The sequence below is a fragment of the Sinocyclocheilus grahami genome, unplaced genomic scaffold (genome assembly GCF_001515645.1).
Source record: "Sinocyclocheilus grahami isolate Dianchi unplaced genomic scaffold, SAMN03320097.WGS_v1.1 scaffold532.1, whole genome shotgun sequence".
Taxonomy (NCBI): domain Eukaryota; kingdom Metazoa; phylum Chordata; class Actinopteri; order Cypriniformes; family Cyprinidae; genus Sinocyclocheilus; species Sinocyclocheilus grahami.
Window position 1 is genome coordinate 315,161 of NW_015505711.1, and position 24,789 is coordinate 339,949.

The following is a 24,789-nucleotide window of genomic DNA, read 5'->3' on the forward strand; positions in this document are numbered from 1 at the left end:
GTTTTATTCATTTCTAGTTTTTATCCATTTCCAGTTCAATGTAAACTAATTTCAGTTAGTTGCCAATGCAACAGTTTTTCATCTAATTTTTATTATTTCAGTTTTATTTCAGTTTTGAAAAATCCCTCAACTGCTATTGCAAAATACTCCAGTTTTATGTCTATGCAGTGTGAATATTTGACATTAATTTTTTTTTTCTACTGGCAGCCTGTCTTCATGTTATTTTCTGCTTACTGCATGCTAAAACAGAGACAAAAAATTAAAACAGGCTCCTCCTATTCTGATTAATGCTTTAGTTTGCTGCTGCTCTGAAGGCTTTAGGTCTCTTACAAACAACTTATGCAAAGACACAGATCGATCTAGTCATTTCTGGTCTGATCATTACTAAATGTAAAACATTAGCAGTGTTTTTCCTACTCTTGATCTGGTTTGTTTTTATTAAAATGCCATGTACAGTTTTGACCAGTGATGGCTCATCTTTATATAATGTCCACACCTCTTCCTCTGCCCAACCATACAGACTTTAATGGAGTTTTCCAATGCTTTCTGTCTTCATCTAACCATTGCCATGTACTCGTGACTCACATGTCTCCTTAATCCAATTCTGCAGCTCATTGCCTCATTGAGGAAATACTTCTTGCTGCGCTTTTGTCTGTCTGTGACCCCTTACTTTACCACTTTTTTCGTGTTGTTTTTCAGCATGATCTTTAAGGAGCAGCATGTTAATGCTGGATAATATGTAGTGAAAGTTGTGTTTGATGTAATTTTACAGTTGTTGTTTTTTTTACTTGTTTGTTTATCACAAATCCTAAAAAAACAAATAACATGGGTTCCACAAAAATATTTAGCAGCACAAATGTTTTCAACATTGATAGTAATGAGAGATGTTTCTTGAGCATCAAATTGGCGTATTGGAATGAACATAATTGAAACCAAAAAACAAATAAAACTCTATTCATACGTGAATTGAGATTGTTGGACAGGTCCAAAAGGTTACCAGTTATTCATGATTTCATGCACAGTTGGGATGCCAGTACAAGAACCTTTTCCACATGAGCAAAAAGTACTCTTGTACAGAAATAGACATTTTGAATATTTGATGAATTGTCTTACTTGCCTCCCTTTTGTGTCAAGTCTCTTCTCCATCATTTCTATTTTTACACTGAGTATGTGTTTTCTTTAGGCTGTTACTTCGCTATAGAGAGACCAGTGCTGTCAAAGTAACAGCATCCCCTTTTCCATTCAAATAACTTCTCCGACAGCCTTAAACTTTCATTGTGATTAAGAAGACATGTGAGCCTCTAGTCTACCTCCATCAGTATGACCCTCTGTGGCCCAGTGTTTGGCTCTGAGCTTTAAACTCTTGGGTCTGGAGGGCTCACTGATGTGAAACACTACTTCAAAGTGTTCAGACACAGCATGTTGGGCTTGTCTGCTCCCCTGGGCGATTCTGAATCAAAGGCCAGCCAGGCTACATGTTTTTGAAAGTGTCGGGTTTTCTGCCCCTGAGGATCCGCACATCAAGTTTGCTCACTTCTGGGAAAAGAATTGATAAAGTGATAAATCCTCTTTAGCACTGCATGTTGCATAAATCCAGTGCAGTTGTAAGACACTTAAACCACATCTCAAGTGGAATACTAAATCTGAGAAATTAGCTTTGAATTTTTATCTCACCATCTTACCATAAATTATTTGATGCTGATCAAGTCTAGGCTAGTAAGGATGAAGCCTCTAATGTTTAGACTTCCTTCCTCTGGGTGGTCATCATCAGGGTGGAGTCTCTCTTTACTCTGGTCTGAAGGTCTGTGATTAATCTGACAAGTATGATCTACATCGGTTAGTGAAGCCTCTGTTTGCCTCTGAGTTTGCATTCTTGAACCTTTGGTTTAGTTGTCCCAAAATAATGTTTTGGTTAAAAGGTTTGTGATTAACACAAGCTCAAGATATTTTCATGTTTTATTAATCAACATTAAATACATCAGTAATACCCCACTTGTGATTATTTTTTTTTTTTTATGTGTTAAGGCTTTTATGTGTCTTAAAAAGGCAGTTACCAACAAGTGGCTAAATGGGACTACAGTGTCTTTTGGGGATATTAAACATTACGCCAAGCACGAAAGCTCATCTACTAAATAGTCTGCTTTTACAGACTGGTTGTGTTTATATCCATGCTTTTGCAAACTTACTTAAAAATTAACTTTTGTTGGTCACAGAATTTTCCAGCAATAATCCAAAAGCCGATGGAAAATCCTATTGGCTTTTTGTCAAGGGAACCAAGGTCTTGCAAACTTCAAAAATATGTCATCCCTGTAGCACTCAGTAGCTGTTTCCCAAATCTGGGTCTGTATCCGTCGGGTCAAACTAAGCATTTTTAAAGGGTTTGGAACGACATGAGGGTAATTAATGACAGAATTTTCATTTTTGGGTGAATCTCCCTTTAAGTGGATCTATAAGTTTGCAGCTTGTTAAGATATTAGTCGACTTTAGTCAAGTGTTAGTCACATTTTTTTTTATGTGTTAAGGCTTTTATGTGTCTTAAAAAGGCAGTTACCAACAAGTGGCTAAATGGGACTACAGTGTCTTTTGGGGATATTAAACATTACGCCAAGCACGAAAGCTCATCCACTAAATAGTCTGCTTTTACAGACTGGTTGTGTTTATATCCATGCTTTTGCAAACTTACTTAAAAATTAACTTTTGTTGGTCACAGAATTTTCCAGCAATAATCCAAAAGCCGATGGAAAATCCTATTGGCTTTTTGTCAAGGGAACCAAGGTCTTGCAAACTTCAAAAATATGTCATCCCTGTAGCACTCAGTAGCTGTTTCCCAAATCTGGGTCTGTATCCGTCGGGTCAAACTAAGCATTTTTAAAGGGTTTGGAACGACATGAGGGTAATTAATGACAGAATTTTCATTTTTGGGTGAATCTCCCTTTAAGTGGATCTATAAGTTTGCAGCTTGTTAAGATATTAGTCGACTTTAGTCAAGTGTTAGTCACTTTTTGAATGTTTTTTCCATTCCTTGTATCCTTCATTGGCCTAGGAAGCAAAGCACACATTTCAAGGCCACATTTGAAGGAGTTTTTGAAATGGGACAGCCTTCTAAGTGCCACTGCGACGAATTCTGCCTTGAAATGCAGACTTTGATTTGGGATATTTGTGTATTTAGTCTTAAATACAAGAAAGTAAGTTGTCTGTCCTTTCTTGCAGGTCTCCTTCAACATAACTGTAGACGCTCGAGGATGTCCTCCGAAAGGCACCAGGAAGAGTTTCACCATCAGGCCTGTTGGTTTTAAAGACCGTCTGGAGGTCTCTGTGGACTACCGCTGTGATTGCAGCTGCTCATATTACACCAAGACCAACAGCAGCCGCTGCAACTCTGCCGGCACCTACAGCTGTGGGATGTGCCGCTGTGAGCCCGGCTACCTGGGGGCCCGCTGCGAGTGCGAGGAGGGTGAGGTCGACCACCAGCAGCTCAGTGCCTGCCGTGAGGCCGAGGGCAAGCAGGTGTGCAGCGGCCGTGGAGAATGCAGCTGTAACCAGTGTTTGTGTTACGAGTCAGAGTTCGGCAAAATCTACGGCACCTTCTGCGAGTGTGACGACTTCTCCTGTGCCCGACATAAGGGTATACTGTGCTCAGGTAAGGTGAAAGGATTTATGTGCTTACAATGCACAGTGCATTTCAGTTCCACAATGCGTTTTTACCTGTGTGAATTCAGTCGTTTTGTACAAAATGTGGAAGTTTATGGGCCATGTCCTAGCTTTTCAGCATTGTCTCAAACCATTCGGCTTATTTGGCTTGCCATGGGCCTCTTTAGGATGATACGTTTGTGCCCGATGCATTTGATCAGTTCTTGCCAAAGAGCAGTTGGCTGGCACCCCATCTCTCCCTCTCCACATAGGACGCATCTGTGCCATGCCACAGTGAGAGCTTTGTAGAAGGCTGCATTTGTTTATCCATGCACACAATAGCTGGTCTATGAGTAATAAAGGTCTGTTTTTCTTTAGTCAGCAGAAACTGTCAGCCCAGCACAAAATGGACATTTGTTGAGCCTCTGTAGCAATAATGCCATCGGTAGAATCGTGAATATGTCCTGTTCCTGCTATCTCAGCCATGGAAAACGCTTCTCGTCTGCAGTAATGAGTCCTTAATGAATCTGGGTGATTATACTTATTCGCCCTACTTTGCCATGGTGAATTAACTGGGACAATTCTTGTAAACTTGCTAATAATGGCTGTGGGAAAAGGCAAACGTTGATGAGAGAGTTTCGTAGGTTTCGTTCACTTGTTAAATGCCTCATAAACATGCTTTGTGGCATTTTGATTTGGCCATGCTCTGGTGAGAGCAGCTTGTTTAGTAGTTAGTGATTTGCAAGGTGTTTAGGATAGAAGTGCTCATGAAGTCCTATAGATATTGTTTATCAGAAGAGTGCTTAGGTTTCTCAGACTGGCAGGACACTTGAGATGAACCTACTCCAAGGCATGGTTTAATAAATAGGGGGTACATTTGGGAACGGTAGGGGATTTGTGAGTTGGTGAAAAGCTAATAATTAGATCATAACGTAAAACTAACCCTTATGAAAATTAACCATGATTTTATTATAGTAAGTGTAGTAACCATGGTTTTTTTGGTTTATTGATTACCTTTTGTATAACCACCGTTTTACTACAAATTCTGTGGTTAAACTGTGGTTAGTGTAGCAAAACCATGGTTAATTTGTGGTTACCATGGTTTAACTAGTAACAATGTTTGTTTGGTTTATTTGTAGTAAAACCAGGGTTAATTTTCATAAAAGAATCTGCCAAAGAGCAAAAAGAAACTCAATTCTTGACATTTGTTTGCTGTGTATTCAAATAAAAGAATTACATGCCGAGATATTCGCAACCTTCTTTATTCTTATAAAGTGCTCAGTGCATATCAAAATCAACAGACATTTCAGTCATGCAGGACCTTCCTCATTGTTCACATACTTGGTGGATTCTTTTATTGACTTGAAATCGTGTTAAATGTGAATGGAACCAAGCGCAAGATCCTCCTTTTTTCATAATTTTCATTAAAAAAAATAGGACTGCACAATTTATTCAAATAAAATTTTAATAGTTGCAATTTATTCTGAAAGGCTGCAGTTTAGTCTTATCTGCGGCACTATATTTTTAACATTCAAGAAGAATAATCAATGTTTAGGGTCTCTGCATGTCTTGCATTTTATTTACTTTCATCTTAATCTTAATCTTAACATGAGTGTTGGAACCTTTCTGTGTTTGTGGAGAAATAGTCTTGTTTGCTGTGCAGCGTTGATAGTTGTGATAAAGGAAGGTGAATAAACATGACCCAGTTGAAGGGTCAGGAGGAAGCTGTGCTGAATAAGTTAAACGGCCCCGTGGGGGCGGAGCGTCCTCCTCTGCCACTTTATTACTGGGTCACTGGGCTTGGTGAGCTTGTCATGACTCTTGAAGGCTGACTGGCTGATGGCTTCTCAGTACTATACAATAGGGCAAAAATAAGCAGTTTGAAGATGGTGTTGCATAACTCTTTGTAGCCACATTTCATATATCACAGGAGCACTATATTTTTTTAACATTCAAGAAGAATAATCAATGTTTAGGGTCTCTGCATGTCTTGCATTTTATTTACTTTCATCTTAATCTTAATCTTAACATGAGTGTTGGAACCTTTCTGTGTTTGTGGAGAAATAGTCTTGTTTGCTGTGCAGCGTTGATAGTTGTGATAAAGGAAGGTGAATAAACATGACCCAGTTGAAGGGTCAGGAGGAAGCTGTGCTGAATAAGTTAAACGGCCCCGTGGGGGCGGAGCGTCCTCCTCTGCCACTTTATTACTGGGTCACTGGGCTTGGTGAGCTTGTCATGACTCTTGAAGGCTGACTGGCTGATGGCTTCTCAGTACTATACAATAGGGCAAAAATAAGCAGTTTGAAGATGGTGTTGCATAACTCTTTGTAGCCACATTTCATATATCACAGGTATATATTAGTGGTTATTTTTCAAGGTGACTTTAGAGAAGCATGACTTTAAAATGACCATAAACACTCTTATTATTGTTCTTTTAAGCTAAAACAAAGCTTTGTTTTTCTTGAAACTCTCTGTTTAATGGAAGTGCCATTGAAATGGTTTTCTCAGCTGTACCCTTATTTCTGTATCACACTCCACACCCTGCTATTACTTAAAACAGCATTTTCAATAACAGTAGCAAAATAAAACCAGAATAAGATTCAGAGGTCACCCTGGACCATTGGATCAAAGTGTCTTGAATAGGATCAAAGTCCTATTCTGGAATGTAGTTGCAACTTTCTGTATATATAGAGACATTTAAAGGATCATGTAGAGCCGGTGATCAGCTTGCTACAGCTTCTTCTGGTCAGTTTTACAGTTTCACAGTCATCAGACTAAAATATTTGACAGCAGAATGGTGTGATCGACCAATCAGAATTAAGTTGTCCAGAAAGCTGTGCATGAAATTTTTATTAGAAATTGTATAACCGTTTTTAGTTTTACATAAGTTATATGTGCTTCTCTCTAAATCTGTCATTTAAGTGTTTGTATTTTGTGGGTTGGATGTGATCAGTGTGGCCTTGTCGTGCTGATAGCAGTCTGAAGGGCTCCTACAGAAGGGCCACACTGCACAGATAAGACTTCTGTGTGTCCTTTATTGTGTTTGAGCAGAAGTCTGCGCTCAGCTATCATAATGTGTCATAAATATGATTGAAAGTGCACAATGGGTTTTATTTTGTACTTTTATTTTTGTACTTTTAATTTTACATGCCTCTTCAGTCAAAGGTTTACCTCATTACTGCTCAGGGTGATCAGCTTGCTACAGCTTCTTCTGGTCAGTTTTACAGTTTCACAGTCATCAGACTAAAATATTTGACAGCAGAATGGTGTGATCGACCAATCAGAATTAAGTTGTCCAGAAAGCTGTGCATTAAATTTTTATTAGAAATTGTATAACCGTTTTTAGTTTTACATAAGTTATATGTGCTTCTCTCTAAATCTGTCATTTAAGTGTTTGTATTTTGTGGGTTGGATGTGATCAGTGTGGCCTTGTCGTGCTGATAGCAGTCTGAAGGGCTCCTACAGAAGGGCCACACTGCACAGATAAGACTTCTGTGTGTCCTTTATTGTGTTTGAGCAGAAGTCTGCGCTCAGCTATCATAATGTGTCATAAATATGATTGAAAGTGCACAATGGGTTTTATTTTGTACTTTTATTTTTGTACTTTTAATTTTACATGCCTCTTCAGTCAAAGGTTTACCTCATTAAAACTTATTAATGGACATATGTTTCGAATCTCTGCACAATAGCTTTCTGAGTCTTTAGAAGTGTGAGAAGTGACAGTATGTTAAAGCTATTGAGATGTTTTTGATGGAGCCCCTAGTAAATCTCAGCTTTGTAGTGTTGTATGCATCTGCTGTTGATTTAAATTGCTTAATAACACAGAGAGTCAGAAATAGTGACTAAATGCCCCAGACTTATAAATGTCCTCTTTTTTTGTTGTTTAAATCTTCAAGCTTGTTGCTGAGGTTTGTGTAGACCTAGTCAATTAAACATGTTTGTATTTGTTGTAAAGCTTTGTGGCTCTAGAAAATTGCAAGTAATGGGAATGGAGTGTGGAACCAAATTTTTTAAATCTGGGTCATGATTTCACATGATTTATCCAACTGATTGTAGTGGTAACACAATTATAGTCTGACCATTTTTACACTACCATTTCAAAAGTTACCAAATTTTGTAAATTATTTTTTGTTAATATATTTTTTTCAGTAATGATGCATTCATTGAATTGGTCAAAAGTGGCAGCAAAGACAAAATATTTACATTTCAAATAAATGCTTTTTTATGAACATTATTTTCTTTAAAGAACCCTGAAAAAGTATTATTTCCACAAAAATGTATCTTGAACGGCAAATCAGCATATTACAATGGCTTCTGAAGGATCATGTGACACTGGAGTAATGTCTGGTGAGATTCAGCTTTGCCATCACAGAAATCAATTTCAATTTTAAATTGTAAAATTTCATAAAATTTCACAAGATTAGTGTTTGACTGTATTTTTGATCAAATAAATGCAACTTTGGTGAGCATAAGACACTTTTTAAAAAATCTTACTGACCCCAAACCTTTGAACGGTAGTGTGTATAAACAAACAAAAAAAATCAAATGTTGTGCACTTGACCCCGTGCAGTATACAATCATACAAGGGTTTTTAAACTGCTGTCACCAACTTGTAAAACATGTCAGGAGTGATGTTTGTTGTTGTGGGCATATATGTTGTTTTTTCTCAAAAACATTTGCAGTCTATCCAAGAAATATGTTAGACACATGGTTGTTTTTGGAGCTGTTTTTCAGATACTTTCAGATGTTAGCATTACGCACATGGAGCAGATGAGATGTTGTATGTTGAATACCAAACATATGCTGTAATTGGGATGTAATGTGGTTCCATTTAACGTTTGGCGAACATTCCACCAACTCATCTCCGTAACTGTACACAGACCATTGACATATTTTTTTCCACACCCCTGCATCCTCTTTACCACAGTAAATGACATCAGCACCTGGCAACACAATGACCTCAGAAGCAAACAAACAAACAGACAAGGCCTTCACCGCTTCACCATCATCAACAATACAGGAAAGTCTGGCGTGTATTGGATGATTGGATATAAACCCTTCTTATCTGTTTTCGTTTGTGGTGTGGAGTGCTCGTCACGTTGTGCCTGGTGGGATAATTTATGAGAGCAGTGTGGTCACGTGGTAGAGCAATAGAGCTGTCAAGAACCATAAGCAAAATGGGACTTTGGAATAGGATTCATTGCTCACTTAGTCTATTGATTTGCGATAAGAGTGCACTTGCTGGCAGAATTGCTGTTTGAGGCGGAAAGATACATTTTCATGTCTATGAGGATCTTCAGTATCTTTCATGGGTAACATTGTTGATGAAAATGCACAAACGTTTTTGTTATTATGGTTATGACCATGTTGTTTTCAGTTTGCAAGCAAAGGAGTCCATTGGGTTCAACAGAGGCATTTTAACAAACACAGGAGTTCGTTAGGTCAATACTCAGATGTGCTCTATCTGAAAAGCATCCCTAAATGCACCAGTAAAATGAAAAGCTCAGTTGAAAAAAAACAAGTCCGGATGGAAAGTGGATCCTGTAGGAGCCTCGGGGATCTGGAATCAGCATGCTAAACAAATAAAGCATCTCCCTTGATTCCTACCTCACTTCTGACTGACTTTTCTGTCATGCTTTTAAATGCCAAGCCTGTTTTACACAAAACATTTCAAAAGAATAGAATGTCAAAAGCTGCTCATGATGGGTGGTTTGCAGGTATTCATATTCACCCTTTGAAATATTATGCCCCATGAATGGATGTTACTTGTACATCCACACCCTAAATCTCAGCTACTAGGTATTTTATTAGAAAGTAGGGTATAAGATAAAAATTGCTTATAAAAAAAAAGGCATTGCCCTTTGGGCAGATGAGAGGTCGAGACGGCTGTTAAACAGAAGGTTTATGGATTCTTGAAGATGGTTTCTGCATGTCACTGCTTGATTTGATGCAATGGCTCATACTTGACTGACACTGACATGATGCTTTTGGTGAAAGTATTTTGTACCCTGAGGATGTGTTTTTGACCCGTGCAAAGCTTGTTTTACAGTGGAGTCCAAATGTCTGAGACCACCAGTGAAAAGTAACTTTTTTTCAATATAATATAATTGAAAATAAATATTGTTTACTATCTTATGGAAAATTATAGGAAAAAATAGTAACATTTTCATTAGTGTATTGTAATAGAATGTACATTTTATTACATTATGATTAGTGACTCCTCAGACTTTTCCAGATTTAAATGTATGAAATACTTTTTAAAGACTTTTAGACCTCAGGTCACCACCTTTAGGTGGTGTTTTAGTTTGCTGTCAGATCAGGGAGTCTTGCAGTGTCATCATTGTACCAGTACGCGGCAATCAGCCAGTGCTAAAAAACAAATCTCAGCTGTCACTCTGTGTGTCTCATCGAGGGCTGGTAAAACACACCTAAAATTGTTAATCTTGGTCTTGTTTAGTTGCTTTTCAAATCTGTCTTCAAGTGACCACATTGCTACAGTGGGATTACCGCACCTCTAATTTCAGGACTCGCTCTTGTAAAGAGATAACGATTTTTCCATGCCAAAATTTCCAAATGACCATTTCCGAAAGTGGACTAGTCTTGCACACAGTAGCAAGACATAATACTGATGTCTTGATGTTGGCACCAAGTTGTTTAGCTGTTTTGAATGTATATAACTTCCTCTAGAAAGATATCTTCTGCATCCAATTTTGGCATTGGCAAGGGCAAGAAAGGGTAAAAGATTAGTGATGAGTCAAACTCTGCCAATCCTTGTGCACACAAACAGTAAATAGTTTCTAGAGTAGACTAGAAACATGGGATTAGTCAATCATTTTTATTTAGAAAAACTACAGAACTGTTATGCATTTCTCATTTAGACTGTTTATATGTGTTTTATTCTTAAAATACTCTGAGTTCTAGACATGGTGTTTTTGGCTCTTTGCCCTTGCACTTCCCACTTTTATGCTGTAGAGTTGCAGAAAGATGTTGTAGGTCATTAAATGGTAATTAGTGGAAGCCTTACACCATACTATACCAGCAGTAAAGTATGCAGGGAAACACATGAGCTTGTTCCTAACCAGAAACCTAATAGATGTACCACAGGCCCAAATTATAGTGCATGTTTTTAAAGGTAAACTGCATTACTGTGCATTGTTGTCCTCAGCCTACCTGTTTATTTAAAAGGCGTCAGAAGGCTGTGTAGCAGAAGAAAACCGTATTTATCTTGTACGCCTGCTCTGTAATTGTTATTGTCTGCAGTTACCCTGCAGTCACATGAGACAAAACTTCTGACTGCAATAATTATCTCAAATATAATTTATCTGTCCAAAAGGCTTTGTAAGAGTTCAGATGTGCTCCTCATTAAGTGGAGAAACATGTGAGAGTAATTTCACAATTATTTTTAACTTCTTATTTTATTCTCTTTGGAATACATTGAGGTTGCTAAGGAATCTTGTAAAGGGAACAGACACCACATGTCAAGCATCTATAGACCTTCTGTTTTTTTACTGCCAAGACTTCGTCACCACTCAAGAGACGCAACTACAAGAGGCAGCTTGCCGTGTCTTGGCCTACATACTTGTATTGCACATGTTTCTCTATTGACAAATGAGTTGTACTTCTTAAGCTAAACACACAGAGGTCACACTGTTCCTGCAAAGTAAAGTCAGACAACACATTGCTCTTGCGTGTTGTCGACCAAAAAGAATGGCACACAGTGTGGAAATACGGAATGGAAGTATTGTAAAAACATGAAGCAAGGAGCGGTTCTCTTGGTTGGCAGCTTCCATAAGGGCCCATTACTTACGGACAGCAAGTACCTATGGCTTTGTTCACACTGAAACCAGTTTAGATTGGTTTCTCAAATATATGGCCATTGACTGACTGCTGTATTGTTATTTTGTATGTGGTGAAATCTGATCAATTTCAGTAGCAGATGATATGGTCAGTGTCAGTATATGTACACTACTGTTCAAAAGTATGGGAATAGTCTTTTGTTAATAGACCTTTTTCACATTTCCGGGTTTCTCAGCAGCAGAAGTCGTCATAGTTGGGTTAACTTCGAGAGAAATGAATGGGAGAGTACCACAAATATATTTTTTGCATTCCCATTTGCTCAAATAGCAAAAGAAAAACTCCTCGATAGTGTTTTCACAACTTTCAAAAAATGGAAAAAAATTGAGAGAGGCTGATAACTGCAGTCGGAAGAGAGAACGATGTAAAATTTACCATCCCTCCCATAGACGCTGTATTAGAAACACCCTCACATTTGCGTTAACTAGTTTTTTTTATTTTTTTTTATACAAAGGTGATATAATACAAAGTATAGTGTTATAAATGTGTATACATTTTTTTTTTATGTATGAAAAATGTAAAAAGATTTGAGAATTTACGATGCTGATGACTGTGAACGTGTCTTGTGAAAAGGGTCCGTTGTTTTTATTCAGCAGGGATGCATTAAATTGATCAAAAGTGACAGTAAAGAGTAGACATTTATAATGTCAGAGGAATAAATGGCATGTTAAAGCAGAAAACAGTCATTTTAAATTGTTATAATGATTTAACAGTATTACTGTTTTTACAGTAGTTTTGATCAAATAAGTGCAGCCTTGGTAAGCACAAGAGACTGTTCAAAAACATGAAAAAAAAAATTAATGACCCCAAATTTTTAAACGATAGTGTATATTTTTCCTAGTAATGGCCTAGAACAGAGGACTACAAACTGGTCATTTGGTGCCTGAAACAACAAGTGGGAAACATTGCTGTGTTATTTCTGTATTTAGCACACTTTATCAGATCAGTGCTTGATTGGAGGTCTGTGAAATCTGGATGACTCCTATAAAGTTAACCCCTCTAGCCTGTTTCCCAGAAGGAGCATCTACTATGACCGTGCCTCCAGATGGATAATGTTGTCTCTCTGTGGTCCGTGTCACATGTGTACTACAACTCCTTGGAAAGGACTTAAACACTACATCACAAAACCGTCTGTATGAGTCTAATTTTGCTTTTAATTCTCCTTTTGAAACTTTTGGTTCTATGTTTGTCTGCTTACTGCTCCCTATGAAGGATTTTCCATCAAAATATGTTTTTTATAGTGCCTTAAACTTGCCACTGAATGTGGAGTTGAATTACATGCACACAAACTGCTTTCTTCCGTGTCTACCCCACTTGTTTGTTTCTTCTTTCGTAGGGAAGGAAGAATGACCACAGAGTCTGTGGTGGCACGTTTTTGTGAATGTAGACTACTGAGATATTAAGTAGCTTGCTTACTGTTTGATCAGCATTTCTGAAAACCGCTCACTCTCACAGCTCCAGACGGGGAAGTGAGATGCCCCTGGAGCAGAACCGGGTTGTGCTGGTGGTTCCTTACTGGGTGGAACTAGAATGTGGCAGAGGTTGCACACCCTGTGCTCTCACTGCACCCCAGTGATTACAGGGCTTGCTGAGTGTTTTTCAGATTCAAAGGAGGATCTATTTCAAGTTTACCACCACAAGAAAGACAGAGAAACCACAAGCCATGACCCGTCTTGTCCGTCTGCAAGTCTGTTTGCTTCTGCAAACTACATTATGCATGCATAATATATATACCTTTATTCTCAAGAACACCTTAAATTGATCAAAAGTGACTGTTAAGACTTTTACATTGTTACAAAAGTGCGGTGCTTTTAAACTTTTACCTCCCCCAAATTTTCGAATGGTCTTAAAAAAATATGGAAATTGAGCCTTCTCTGGCTGTCCATTCTGAACTGCTAAAAAGCGACTTATGTCCAACAAGAAATTGAATGTCCACTTTATATTGACCCCATGAGCTTTCATAGTCTCCTCACTGTAATTGTATCTCCCTCTGGTGTCGGCAGGCAGATGCATCATGGTTCAATAAGTTCAGTGACTCTTCACTGTGAACTGAGGGGAGTGTGATGATACACTAGAATAGCTCAAGCATTTAATTTGAAAGTGTTTGAGTGGAGCGAAATGAAGTGCTCACCCTGGAATGTTACAATATAAAGAGGAATGTCCTTCCTGTTGCTTCAGCAGCAGGATCTACACTTCCTGTGGGACTGCAGTAGCTAAAAAGGGTTTTTATAACAGGAAGGACAGGTCAGGGTCAGCATATCAGTCAACCAATAGCAGTTCAGGACAGTAATTGACAAATGGTTTCTGCAGGTCTGGAATGTATATCTTGTTGAATAGCATTCAAATATGTTCAGCATAAGAGATGTAATTACATAATTATTTTAAGAAAAAAATGATAAATGTCCTACATTTTAATCTTTAATTGGTGTACTTTTAGAAATGGAGAATGATGAAAATCCTTGTTTTCCTTTTTCATTCAAGATTTTTTTAGTATAATATACAGTATTATATTAGTAGTATATACTATTAAAGTTTTTATGAATTCTCTCAATTAGCTTTATAATTTCAGTTGTAGTTTTAAGTTTTAGTAATTTCATGTGTTTTTGTCATTTTTATTCGTTTTTTTAATATTTCTGGTTAATATATTTACAATAATATAATCTTATAATAAATTCAGGCTTTTGCTTATTTTACTACTTAAACATATAGTTCATTTAGTTGTCAAGGCAGGATTTCTAATTTTCATGTAAGTTTTTTTTGTGTAATACCGGTATATATTTTATTTATATAGCTTTATTGAAATTACCAAAATTTGTTTATAGAAATAATTTTATTATTAACTTTAGTTTTGGTTAACGATAACAACATTGGCAATATGTTGTTCATATAAGAAACTAGAACAAAACAGGTACTCAAAAATGCAGATATTTTTAACTGGTCATTTTCAACCATTGGAAGTTAGCATTGGAAAGCACAGTTTGCGCGCGTGTGTGCGCGCGTGTGTGTGTGTGTGTGTGTGTGTGTAACTTTCCTTTTCACTTTAGTTTGATGTATGATCATAGTATCAGTCTGACTTTGTGACTTGGGCATTGTAATTCATGACTACAAGCAATATTTCTGGTTAATATATTTACAATAATATAATCTTATAATAAATTCAGGCTTTTGCTTATTTTACTACTTAAACATATAGTTCATTTAGTTGTCAAGGCAGGATTTCTAATTTTCCTGTAAGTTTTTTTTGTGTAATACCGGTATATATTTTATTTATATAGCTTTATTGAAATTACCAAAATTTGTTTATAGAAATAATTTTATTATTAACTTTAGTTTTGGTTAACGATAACAACATTGGCAATATGTTGTTCATATAAGAAACTAGAACAAAACAGGTACTCAAAAATGCAGATATTTTTAACTGGTCATTTTCAACCATTGGAAGTTAGCATTGGAAAGCACAGTTTGCGCGCGTGTGTGCGCGCGTGTGTGTGTGTGTGTGTGTGTGTGTAACTTTCCTTTTCACTTTAGTTTGATGTATGATCATAGTATCAGTCTGACTTTGTGACTTGGGCATTGTAATTCATGACTACAAGCCTGCATATTTTCTTTTAAATATGTCTGTCAAATTAAGCACAATTTATCACTTTTGAAAATTAAGGCAGGAAAAAAGGACATTTTCATCACATAAAGATGGCTTCCACAGAAGGCTTCACAGCAGTAGAGCTCAAGTACTACTCAAACACTGCCGTTTACAAGCACAGACTCCGTGTTGACTGTGAAACTTTGCACCCTTAAATAAACCTGATACTTGAGGTCGACAGTAATTAACATATTTCAGTGCTTGCGTGGCTTTGGACTCACTCATGTGTGAATTTGTCTAGTTTGACTGTGGATGTGGTAGAAATGGGCTGAGGCTCATTCCCAGAGGCTTTCAAACATGGATCTGCCTTTCTGGCATGGCAACAGCACATTTACTCAGTGACCTAAATAAAAGACTGGATTCAGAATGCTGGGAGAGCAGGTCTGCATTGATTCTCTAGCGGTTTTAATTTTATTAGCGTTCAGATGATGGCTTGATATTTTAACGACACATTAAATTTAAAGACTGTTAGTTCTGAATGTCTGTGGTAAAAACATTAAACGTGAAACCTGTGGATGCTGTTATTTTAGAGTAACAGTACCGTCACACATACACACACCTTTAAAAAGGGATTAAGAAAACCGGTGTGGAAAACGTGCCACAACGTGTCCTTGTTCATACCAGATCCGTTCAGAAGTTAATTCATTCAGTAAAGGTGTTCAGTGAAGGAAGTGTACGCCATGCTTGGTGTCTCAAACAGAATACACCCTAAGGAGGGGTACATTAAATATAACTCTCAGAGGATTTTCTCTTGCTTATTTTCCTCTCATAACCCTAACAGACTTGTACACTTACTTTATTAAAGGTGTTGTTTTGGTTTTTTTTAAGATTTTTAATGAACATGTTTTTCCCTCTTAATTATACATGGGGAGCCGCTTACTTTTTTAAGGTACATTTATATATTTTAGGAGAATTTGGTGCCTGTCAGAGAAGAATTACACATTCCTGGAATGTATTAGTTTTGCTGTGGCACCACAATGAAAACTTTATTGTGTGGGAGCTGACCAGCATGGCCTCATTGGACCGTTTTAGTACCACTTTGTGTGTGTGTGTGCGTGTGTGTGCGTGTGCGTGTGCATCAAACACATCATCCCTCACTGTACGTGTTTCTCTCAGCGTCAAATATGATCATCCCTGAGAGTCATGTAACTTCCTTTTCTCACAAGATTAGGTTGCATCAGACAGCATCTCCCACAGTAGGTGGGAGAATGTGCAATATGGTCCTTTTTGCTCTGAAATTTTTTTCTTTTTCCTGAAAATACTAGTTAATGTTATCGCATTGGACTGAAATTGTGTGACTTTGTTCACAAAGGGTATAACTACTTCTAAAAAATGTTTTGATAATTTTCATACTTTTCTGGGGGAGATTTTTCACCTTGTTACACCTACGAGGTTACAGAGCAAAAAAGGCACTCCCTCAAAAAATTGCTTATAAATCACTCATTATGCTATATTATCACCAAATATTGGATTCAATATTTTTGTCAACTTCTTTTCTTTCATTTAGGACTGGTTTTGTATTTATATTTGCTTCTGATTAATCGTAGGCCTCATTTATCTGAGAGTAGGCACTTCATTTTTTGAGTGAAAAAAAGCATTATTTATGAATAATTTTCACAATATTAAATAAAAACTGATGAAAATGTACACTGTTTATCGCACTAGTGTACTTTAATGTTTAATCAGGGAGTTTGCTTTTAAATGCTTTTATTTTGTACAAAATGGCACAAAGTCACACTTGTGGTGTTCCCGGTCAAAAATGTCCAGCCATTCAAAGTGAATGGGAAAGAATGAAAGTAATAGAAACTATTAGTGTTCAGGAGCATGTTGATCATGTTCACGTTCACATATGTACATGTGCTTGCAAACATAAAGGCCTTGGACCTGTTCATGTTTGGATGCATTTTCACTTTTTCAAGTGTTGGCTTGAAACCCTCGGGTCACTATGAAATGTATAAAGAGCTACATGAAGGTCTTTCTACAATTCTACAACTTTTTACAAAGGTCTTCTAAAATTTCTACTTTCTGCATAAAGAAAAAAAAAACAATAATCCAAAAACTTGTGGGTAAGTAAATGGCAGAATATGTATTTATGGGTAAACAATCACATTTAAAGCAGAACTCCTCATCTTTCCTATAAGCTAATATGACCTCTCTGGACTACACAAGCACAAAACTGCATCTTTGGAGCATGTGTGCTAAATTTTTCCTTGTGCAATCGTTGGTGTGAGGCTGCAGCGGCAGCTGATGGCACACCAAGTGTTCACCGCTGCTTTCAATCTGTTCACAGCTGTTTTGCCATGAAAGCGTGTCTTGTTTATCATTTTGGCTTTAAGACCCTTTACATTTTCGCTCATACAGTACTGCATCAAAACATTAACTTTCACTTGGGTCATTCATGCAGTAACTTTTAACACATTGGCACATTTGTTGCAAAACACAAAAAGAGTTCTGCTCACACTCAGTGATGGAGACACAAGCCAAGAATCCTTGGTGTTGGAATGAGGAGATCTGCATGTAATCAGTCCAGTGGAATGTGCACAGCCATGGACAGAGAGACTTCAGAGAATGTGGGAGAAGTAGACAGCGGCCGTCTTTGTGTTATTACAGAAAAAATGTGTAACGCTTTTGTTTCCATTCATGTCAGTAAATGTTGGTTATATGCAAGTTCTCATTTTCACTGTGCATTACAGTATTATGTTTTTCTAAGAGGTCTTTGTGTTCATACCTCTTGTCCACGCCAGTGAGTTAACCACATTTGTTAGTGCAATATTGTTGCACATACCAGCCATTTGACAAAATAAGAGGTTACAGTGTTACAAGTTATGTAAGGTTTATTCCAGATCTCTCTCCTGTTTTCCAGGCCATGGAGAATGCCACTGCGGTGAGTGTAAATGCCACGCTGGTTATATTGGAGACAACTGTAATTGCTCTACAGAGACGGCTTCCTGTGTGTCGGACGACGGCAAGATCTGTAGCGGGCGGGGCAGCTGTGTGTGTGGGCGGTGCCAATGCACTGAGCCAGGGGCATTTGGGGACACATGCGAAAAATGTCCCACCTGTCCAGATGCTTGTGGAACAAAGAGGTATGAGACCGAGGATGCTGAAACTAACTTAACTAAAGCTAACTCGATTTCTAATGTGAGGTCTGTCTGTAAAAGTGTATACATTATTGTAAATATTTTTGCATATGGGAATTGTACTATCCGATAGCATACAGGTTCATATTCATTTGCAGCAGTTCAACCTTATTTTACTTTAAATTAGCACTTCCTTTTCATAAAATTTATTAGGGCTGCCCCCTAATAGTCGACTAACCATTAGTTGATGAAAAGAGGCTTGGTCGACCAAAATTTTATTAGTCGCTTAATCGCAGAAAAAAAAAACTATCCACAGGAAGTGGTAAGGTCATGCAGAGTGTGGAAGCTGAACAGTAGCACTCACTGCATGACAGATGAGCGCCGGTGCAGTCACTTGCTCTTAAAATACTCATACAGATAAGAGTAATACATCTTTCAAATCTGTAAAAACTGTTTTTTTGTGTGTACTCACAATAACAACAAACATTGAGCTTGTTAAATAATGAAAGCAAGCCAGATGCGCTTTCTGCCGTCTCAGTCTCTGTGAACTTGAACGCAAAACTCTCTGTATATCTTTGCCTTACAGACATGAAAAATAAATCCATAGAGAGTGAAATGTCTACTTTCAAATGAACAAATTCAAATGGAAAACAAATATTCTCAGTGTATGTAGTCCGTATGAAACATGCATACAGGTGCATCACCACTGCGGAGATGATGAGTCGGTGTCGCAGACTGCATTTTTTAAACCGAAAACAAGTAGTTTATCAATAAATTATTTGATGATTTAAATTGGTTAAATTGCATAAGCATGCAACTAATAGTAGACTAATGCTTAAAAATGAACGACTACTAGTCGACCATACATTTTTTTTTTAGTTAAGGGCAACCCTACAATTTATTTGCCACATACTAGTGGCATTCCAGTGAAGGACTGCAGTACTTCGATAATATCTACACTACCATTCAAAAGTTTGGGGCCAGTAAGATTTAATAAAAAAAAATTTAAGAAAGTACTTTTATTCAGCAAAGATTTATTACAATGATTGAAAGTGACAAGTAGAGATATTTATGATGCTCTCAAAAGTTTCTATTTTAAAGAAGAGTTTAAAAAAATAGCATTTATTTCTAACTTTGTTCATCAAAGAATCTTGTGAAAAAGTATAATGATTTCCACCAAAAATATTAAGCAGGACAACTGGTTTTAACATTGATACTAATAAGAAATGTTTCTTAAACACCAAGTATATTACAATGATTCCTGAAGGATCATGGAACACTGAAGACTGGAGTAATGATGCTGAAAATTTAGCTTTGCCATCATAGGAATAAATTATATTTTATAATATATAAAAATAAAATTGTAACAATATTTCACAATATGACTGTTTTTACTGTTTTTCATCAAATATGTGCATAAGTTACTTGTTTCAAAAACAGGAAACGACAAAAATCTTACCAACCCCAAACTTTTGAACAGTAATTGTATGTAACACCAAGAATTGCTTGGTTCTTTCACACAAATATATGCATAATGGTTCTGATGTATATCAAAATTTAATGTTACATTTGAAGAGCACTCTTGACCCACTTTGTCCTTCATAAATCACGAGTGCTTATTGCATCGTTAAGTTACTGAACATAATCCTCGAAGACTCTATAAAGCAATAATAAACAATTATAAATTCCACTAGTCCCATGTTAACATTTATAATGTTTAACAGTGGATTACCAGCTTCCTGACAGACACGCAGCAGCTAGTGAGGTTGGGTAAACTCATATCCAGGACTATCACAATCAGCACTGGAGCTCCTCAGGGATGTGTTCTCTCCCCACTGCTCTTCTCCCTGTATACAAATGACTGCACTTCAAAGGACCACTCTGTCAAGCTCCTGAAGTTTGCGGATGACACTAGTCATCGGCCTCATCAAGGAAGAAGACGAGTCTGCTTACAGACAGGAGGTTGAGCAGCTGGCTGGCTGGTGCAGTCACAACAACCTGGAGCTAAACACTCTCAAAACTGTGGAGATGACCGTGGACTTCAGGAGGAACCCCTGCACTCTCCCCACTCACCATCATGAACAGCACTGTGACTGCAGTGGAGTCATTCAGGTTCCTTGGCAACACCATCTCTCAGGACCTGAAGTGGGACAATCACATTGAATCTATATTGTGAAAAAGGCCCAGCAGAGGCTGTATTACCTCCGCCAGCTGAGGAAGTTCAACCAGCCGAAAAAAGCAGGAGCTGAAACCATTCTACTCGGCCATCATTGAGTCTGTCCTGTGTTCATCTATAACCGTTTGGTTTGGTTCAGCTACCAAAATAGACATCAGAAGACTACAACGGATAGTCAAGACTGCTGAGAGGATTATTGGTGCACCTCTACCCAACTTCCAAGAACTTTACATCTCCAGAGTGAGGAAAAGGGCTAAGAAAATCACTCTGGACCCCTCACACCCAACCCACTCTCTCTTTGAACTGTTGCCCTCTGGCCAGTGCTACAGAGTGCTGTGCACCAAAACAGCCAGACACAAAAACGTTTTTTCCCCCCAGGCCATATCGCACCTGAACAACACATAACACACTTCAGTACTGCGCATCTGTAAATAACTCGTTAAACTTTCATCTGTAAATAGCACATATGCACATTCACAGTTCTGTCTATGGCCATTTTTCCTTTTTCTGTATATTTTTATTACTATTGTTATTTATAATTTATTGTCTATTCTCTCATTTTATGTATGTCTGCACTTTGTTTGTATTTTCTGTACCAGAAGCTCCTAACACCAAGACAAATCCCTTGTGTATGTGAACACAATTGGCAATAAAGCTCTTTCTGATTCTGATACTGATTCTGCAGTGTGTTTGTTTTTGTTGTTGAGGGACAAGTCGAAAATATTTCTGTGGCACAAGGTAGCATGCCACAAGATGATGTCAGTAGAGCTCTTATTTACACTACATACACCAACATATGGTCTCCATTAGACTCCTCCGAGCTGACTGGCAGAGTCTGAGATAACTTTCCTTTGTCAATGACTCTTGTTTAGATTCAACCTGGTCAGTCTTGTGATGGTTATAGTTTGACTTTTCTGAATGTTTCTCTTCAGGGAATGCATCGAGTGCCGTCTCTTTAACACGGGGAGACTGGCCGATAACCAGACCTGCCAGCGCATGTGCAAGGATGAGATCATCACCGTGGAAACACTCAGTGAGTACACACTTGACACACTGAATGATGGTTTGGGGCGGCTTTTCTATCACTTCATCCCTGCACCCTGCACAAACACACTTCTTCCTCTGATACAAATACATGTGTGGTTTGTTTAAGCCAAAGAACAATATTTTTTAGTTTGTTTGTTTGTATGGTTATGCTCTGCTATCAATTAACTATTCCGTAAATATAGTACTTAAATTGACTCATTTGAGAAAACTCAAAAAGTAAAACTTAACACAATTATGGTTGCTTAACATACATCTTCCTTAAGTCAAAGAGAAAAGTTGAACCCAGCAGTGATCAGGAGCTCAGTTCAGAGATCAGTCCATCTCATCAGGACACACTGTTGGTCGAGCGCCACAGTTTGTGCTTCCAGGTCGTGATTGTGTTACCCGCAGCAGGGTGAAGCACAGTTTGTGGCATATCATGGCCAGCTCTGTTTATGTTATTATCTAGAGAATGTGAGTCTGGACGTCTCAGCAAGACTCGCTGTTCTGTGTCCCACTGTGAAAGCATGTGTTTACTGCTCTTCCTCTAAAACCCTGCTATTAATACAAACCACTAGCATGTAAAATGCTCCGATTCATTTAGAATAGCAATTTAGAAAACGTTCTTTTGTTGTGTATATAGATCTTTTTATTATATTTGTTTATTTTTTATTTTATTTTATTAATTTATAATTATGAAGGTTTTATTAGAGTCCGTAAGCTATGAATAAAGTTTGAGACCTTCTCCAGGGTATTTATAACAGGTTTTATTGCTGGAGGAATTTTTTTTTACATGTGTCTAGGAATGCATGAATGAATGTTTATTGTTGAGCAATATGAAGCTGGTCTTATTCGCTGAAATACTGTAGTGAAACATTCAGGTTGCTTGTGAACCCTTTAAGGCCTTTCCATGTCACTCCTAATTGTAAAAGAAGGCATCATGGATTTTATGTTTCACGACATTTCCCTGCCGTTTCAGTCAGCTGACTTCCTTAATGGACTGCACATGTGCATACCTGGAAACATCTAGCTCATTCGGAGAAAGAGGCTCCGTAGTTAAATGACTGTTAGGAAGGGAGAGACTTCCTCGTCTGTTGGGGATTTTAATTCTGATAACATTGAAACATTCTTGATCAATCTGGGTCCTTGTTGAGGAATGCAAGGTCTGGTCCAACAATAATTTCAGTGTTTATGCTGTTGGCTCGACGTGTCTTTCTCATTTTATTGCCTCAAACACAGTTTGCACAGCTGTTTTATTAAACTAAACTTCTCTCTATCTGTTTCAGAAATGGATGATTCCAACACTGTTCAATGCGTGTATAAGACAGAGAATGACTGTGTGATGAAGTTCACCTACTCTGAACATGCCAATGGCCAGTCAGTCCTCACCGCTCTTAAAGAGCCAGGTCAGTGTTTAGCACTTCACAACTACCCCACTAAGAACGGCATTTCAGAATCATGTTAAGCACAGTCATTTCTGGAACGTATAAGTAAAGAAATGATCAAAGTAAAATAAGTTATATTTCTGATACAGGCTTTGTTTCTAATGGGAAAGTACGTCATATCTTATCATATCATATCATTATGGCCATGCATTTATGTATTTTGTGTGTTTACAGAATGTGCTGTTGCCCCAAATGCCATGACTGTGCTCTTGGCAGTTGTTGGCAGCATCTTGTTGATGGGCATCGTGCTGCTAGCGCTCTGGAAACTGGTCATCACCATTCACGACCGCCGCGAGTTTGCACACTTCCAGAGTGCACGTTCACGGGCGCGATACGAAATGGTGAGATTTAATCTATCTACTGCACTATGTTTGATTCAAATGATAGAAATCAGATACTTGTGAAATGTTGGAATGCTTGTTTACATGTCACAATACTTTTGACAAAATGTTCGCTTAGTGAGTTCAGTTAATCAAGGATCCAGAATTGCTAGTATTATTTTATTATATTTTTTATTTGCATACTATTATTCAAAAGTTTGGCTTCAGTAAAAAAAAATTTTTTTTTTACTTCTTTGAAAGAAGAATCCTTATGTTTACCAAAGCTGCATTTCTTTGATCAAAAATACAATGAAACAGTATTATTGTGAAATTATATTACAATATTAACTGTTTTCCATTTGACAGTATTTTATAATGCAATTTATTCCTGTGATGCAAAGCTGCATTTTCAGCAGCCATTATTACAGTCTTCAGTGTCACATGATCCTTCAGAAATCATTCTAATATGCTGATTTGGTGCTCGAGAAACATTTCTTCTTATTATCAGTGTTGAAAACAGTTGTGCTGCTTGCTATTTTTGGGGGGAAATCATACTTTTTTCAATATTCTTTGAATGTAAATTCAAAGTAAATACTTAAAAAGAAGTAAATGTTTAAAGAAGGATACATAAATATCTTTACTGATCAATTAAATGCGTCATTGCTGAATAAAATACATTTTTCTAAAAAAAAGAATGGAAGACATTTCTTATCAATATTGAAAACAGTTGTGCTGATTATTTTTATTTATTTTTTGGAAACATTTTCACAGATGTTTTGAATAAACATTCAAGAGAACAGCATTAATTGGGATACATTTAAAAAAAATATAAAAATTCTACATTTTATTTAGAAATCTTATGCAAGACAAAAAAAAGGTTTGATTTCTTTCTTTTGAATGGTAGTGTAGATGCATTCATATACCACTGTTTGTAAGTTATTTAAAATGCAAATAGCCTGAACTGGCAACTCTATGCAATCAGAAGGACAAAAACAACTAGACTTGGATTGAAACCATGAGGCCTTTTGGAAAACATCAGTCAGCTGGGATTGCAGATCAGTCATGATGATCATTCCAAGGCTGTGTTTCAAAGACTCTTTTCGCTCTGCCCTTCTAACCATGTGCATTTCAATGAGCCCATCTGACCTATTTATTCCTCGGTCTCTCTCTCCTTGTCTTCTTCCTAGGCATCTAACCCTGTTTATAAGCAGTCCATCCCCTCTCACCCAATGGAGACGGTTTTCCATATGCATAGTATCAAGTCATGCAACGGAGGAGTCCACTGATCGACCTGCATTTGGACTGGGGGACATGGCAGGACCTTGTCCAGCGCTTCTCTGCACTACGGTTGAGGACCGTGACGAAGCAAATCTTTCGGTCTTTTGCAATGCAAACTTTTTTTTTGAGGCGTGTGGTTCCTGAGGATTGAAACTGATCTTTATGCGGTTTCAGCTTGATGAGCAGCAGTTGGACGCATGCCGAATTTGAGAAGAGGATTGGCTTGACTAGTTGGAGAGGCAGGGCTTATCGGCATTAGACATTAACCTGCAATGGACCGCTTGCTTGAATATAATTCCTAACCATACCTCCTGCACATTATGATGGATTTGCTGTGCAT

General features: G+C 37.6%; 1 protein-coding gene across 1 annotated transcript in view; it reads left to right on the plus strand.

Moving 5' to 3' along the window:
• Positions 1-24,789, plus strand: part of LOC107555348 (integrin beta-5-like) — a gene marked incomplete at its 5' end in the record, with an annotated part of 30,211 nt that extends 5,422 nt beyond the window's left edge. The window contains 6 exons of the mRNA XM_016238104.1: positions 3,211-3,640; positions 17,988-18,210; positions 21,313-21,413; positions 22,693-22,812; positions 23,026-23,192; positions 24,359-24,789. Of these exons, the coding sequence (XP_016093590.1) occupies positions 3,211-3,640; positions 17,988-18,210; positions 21,313-21,413; positions 22,693-22,812; positions 23,026-23,192; positions 24,359-24,457 (1,140 nt within the window). The remainder of the gene's footprint in view (positions 1-3,210; positions 3,641-17,987; positions 18,211-21,312; positions 21,414-22,692; positions 22,813-23,025; positions 23,193-24,358) is intronic.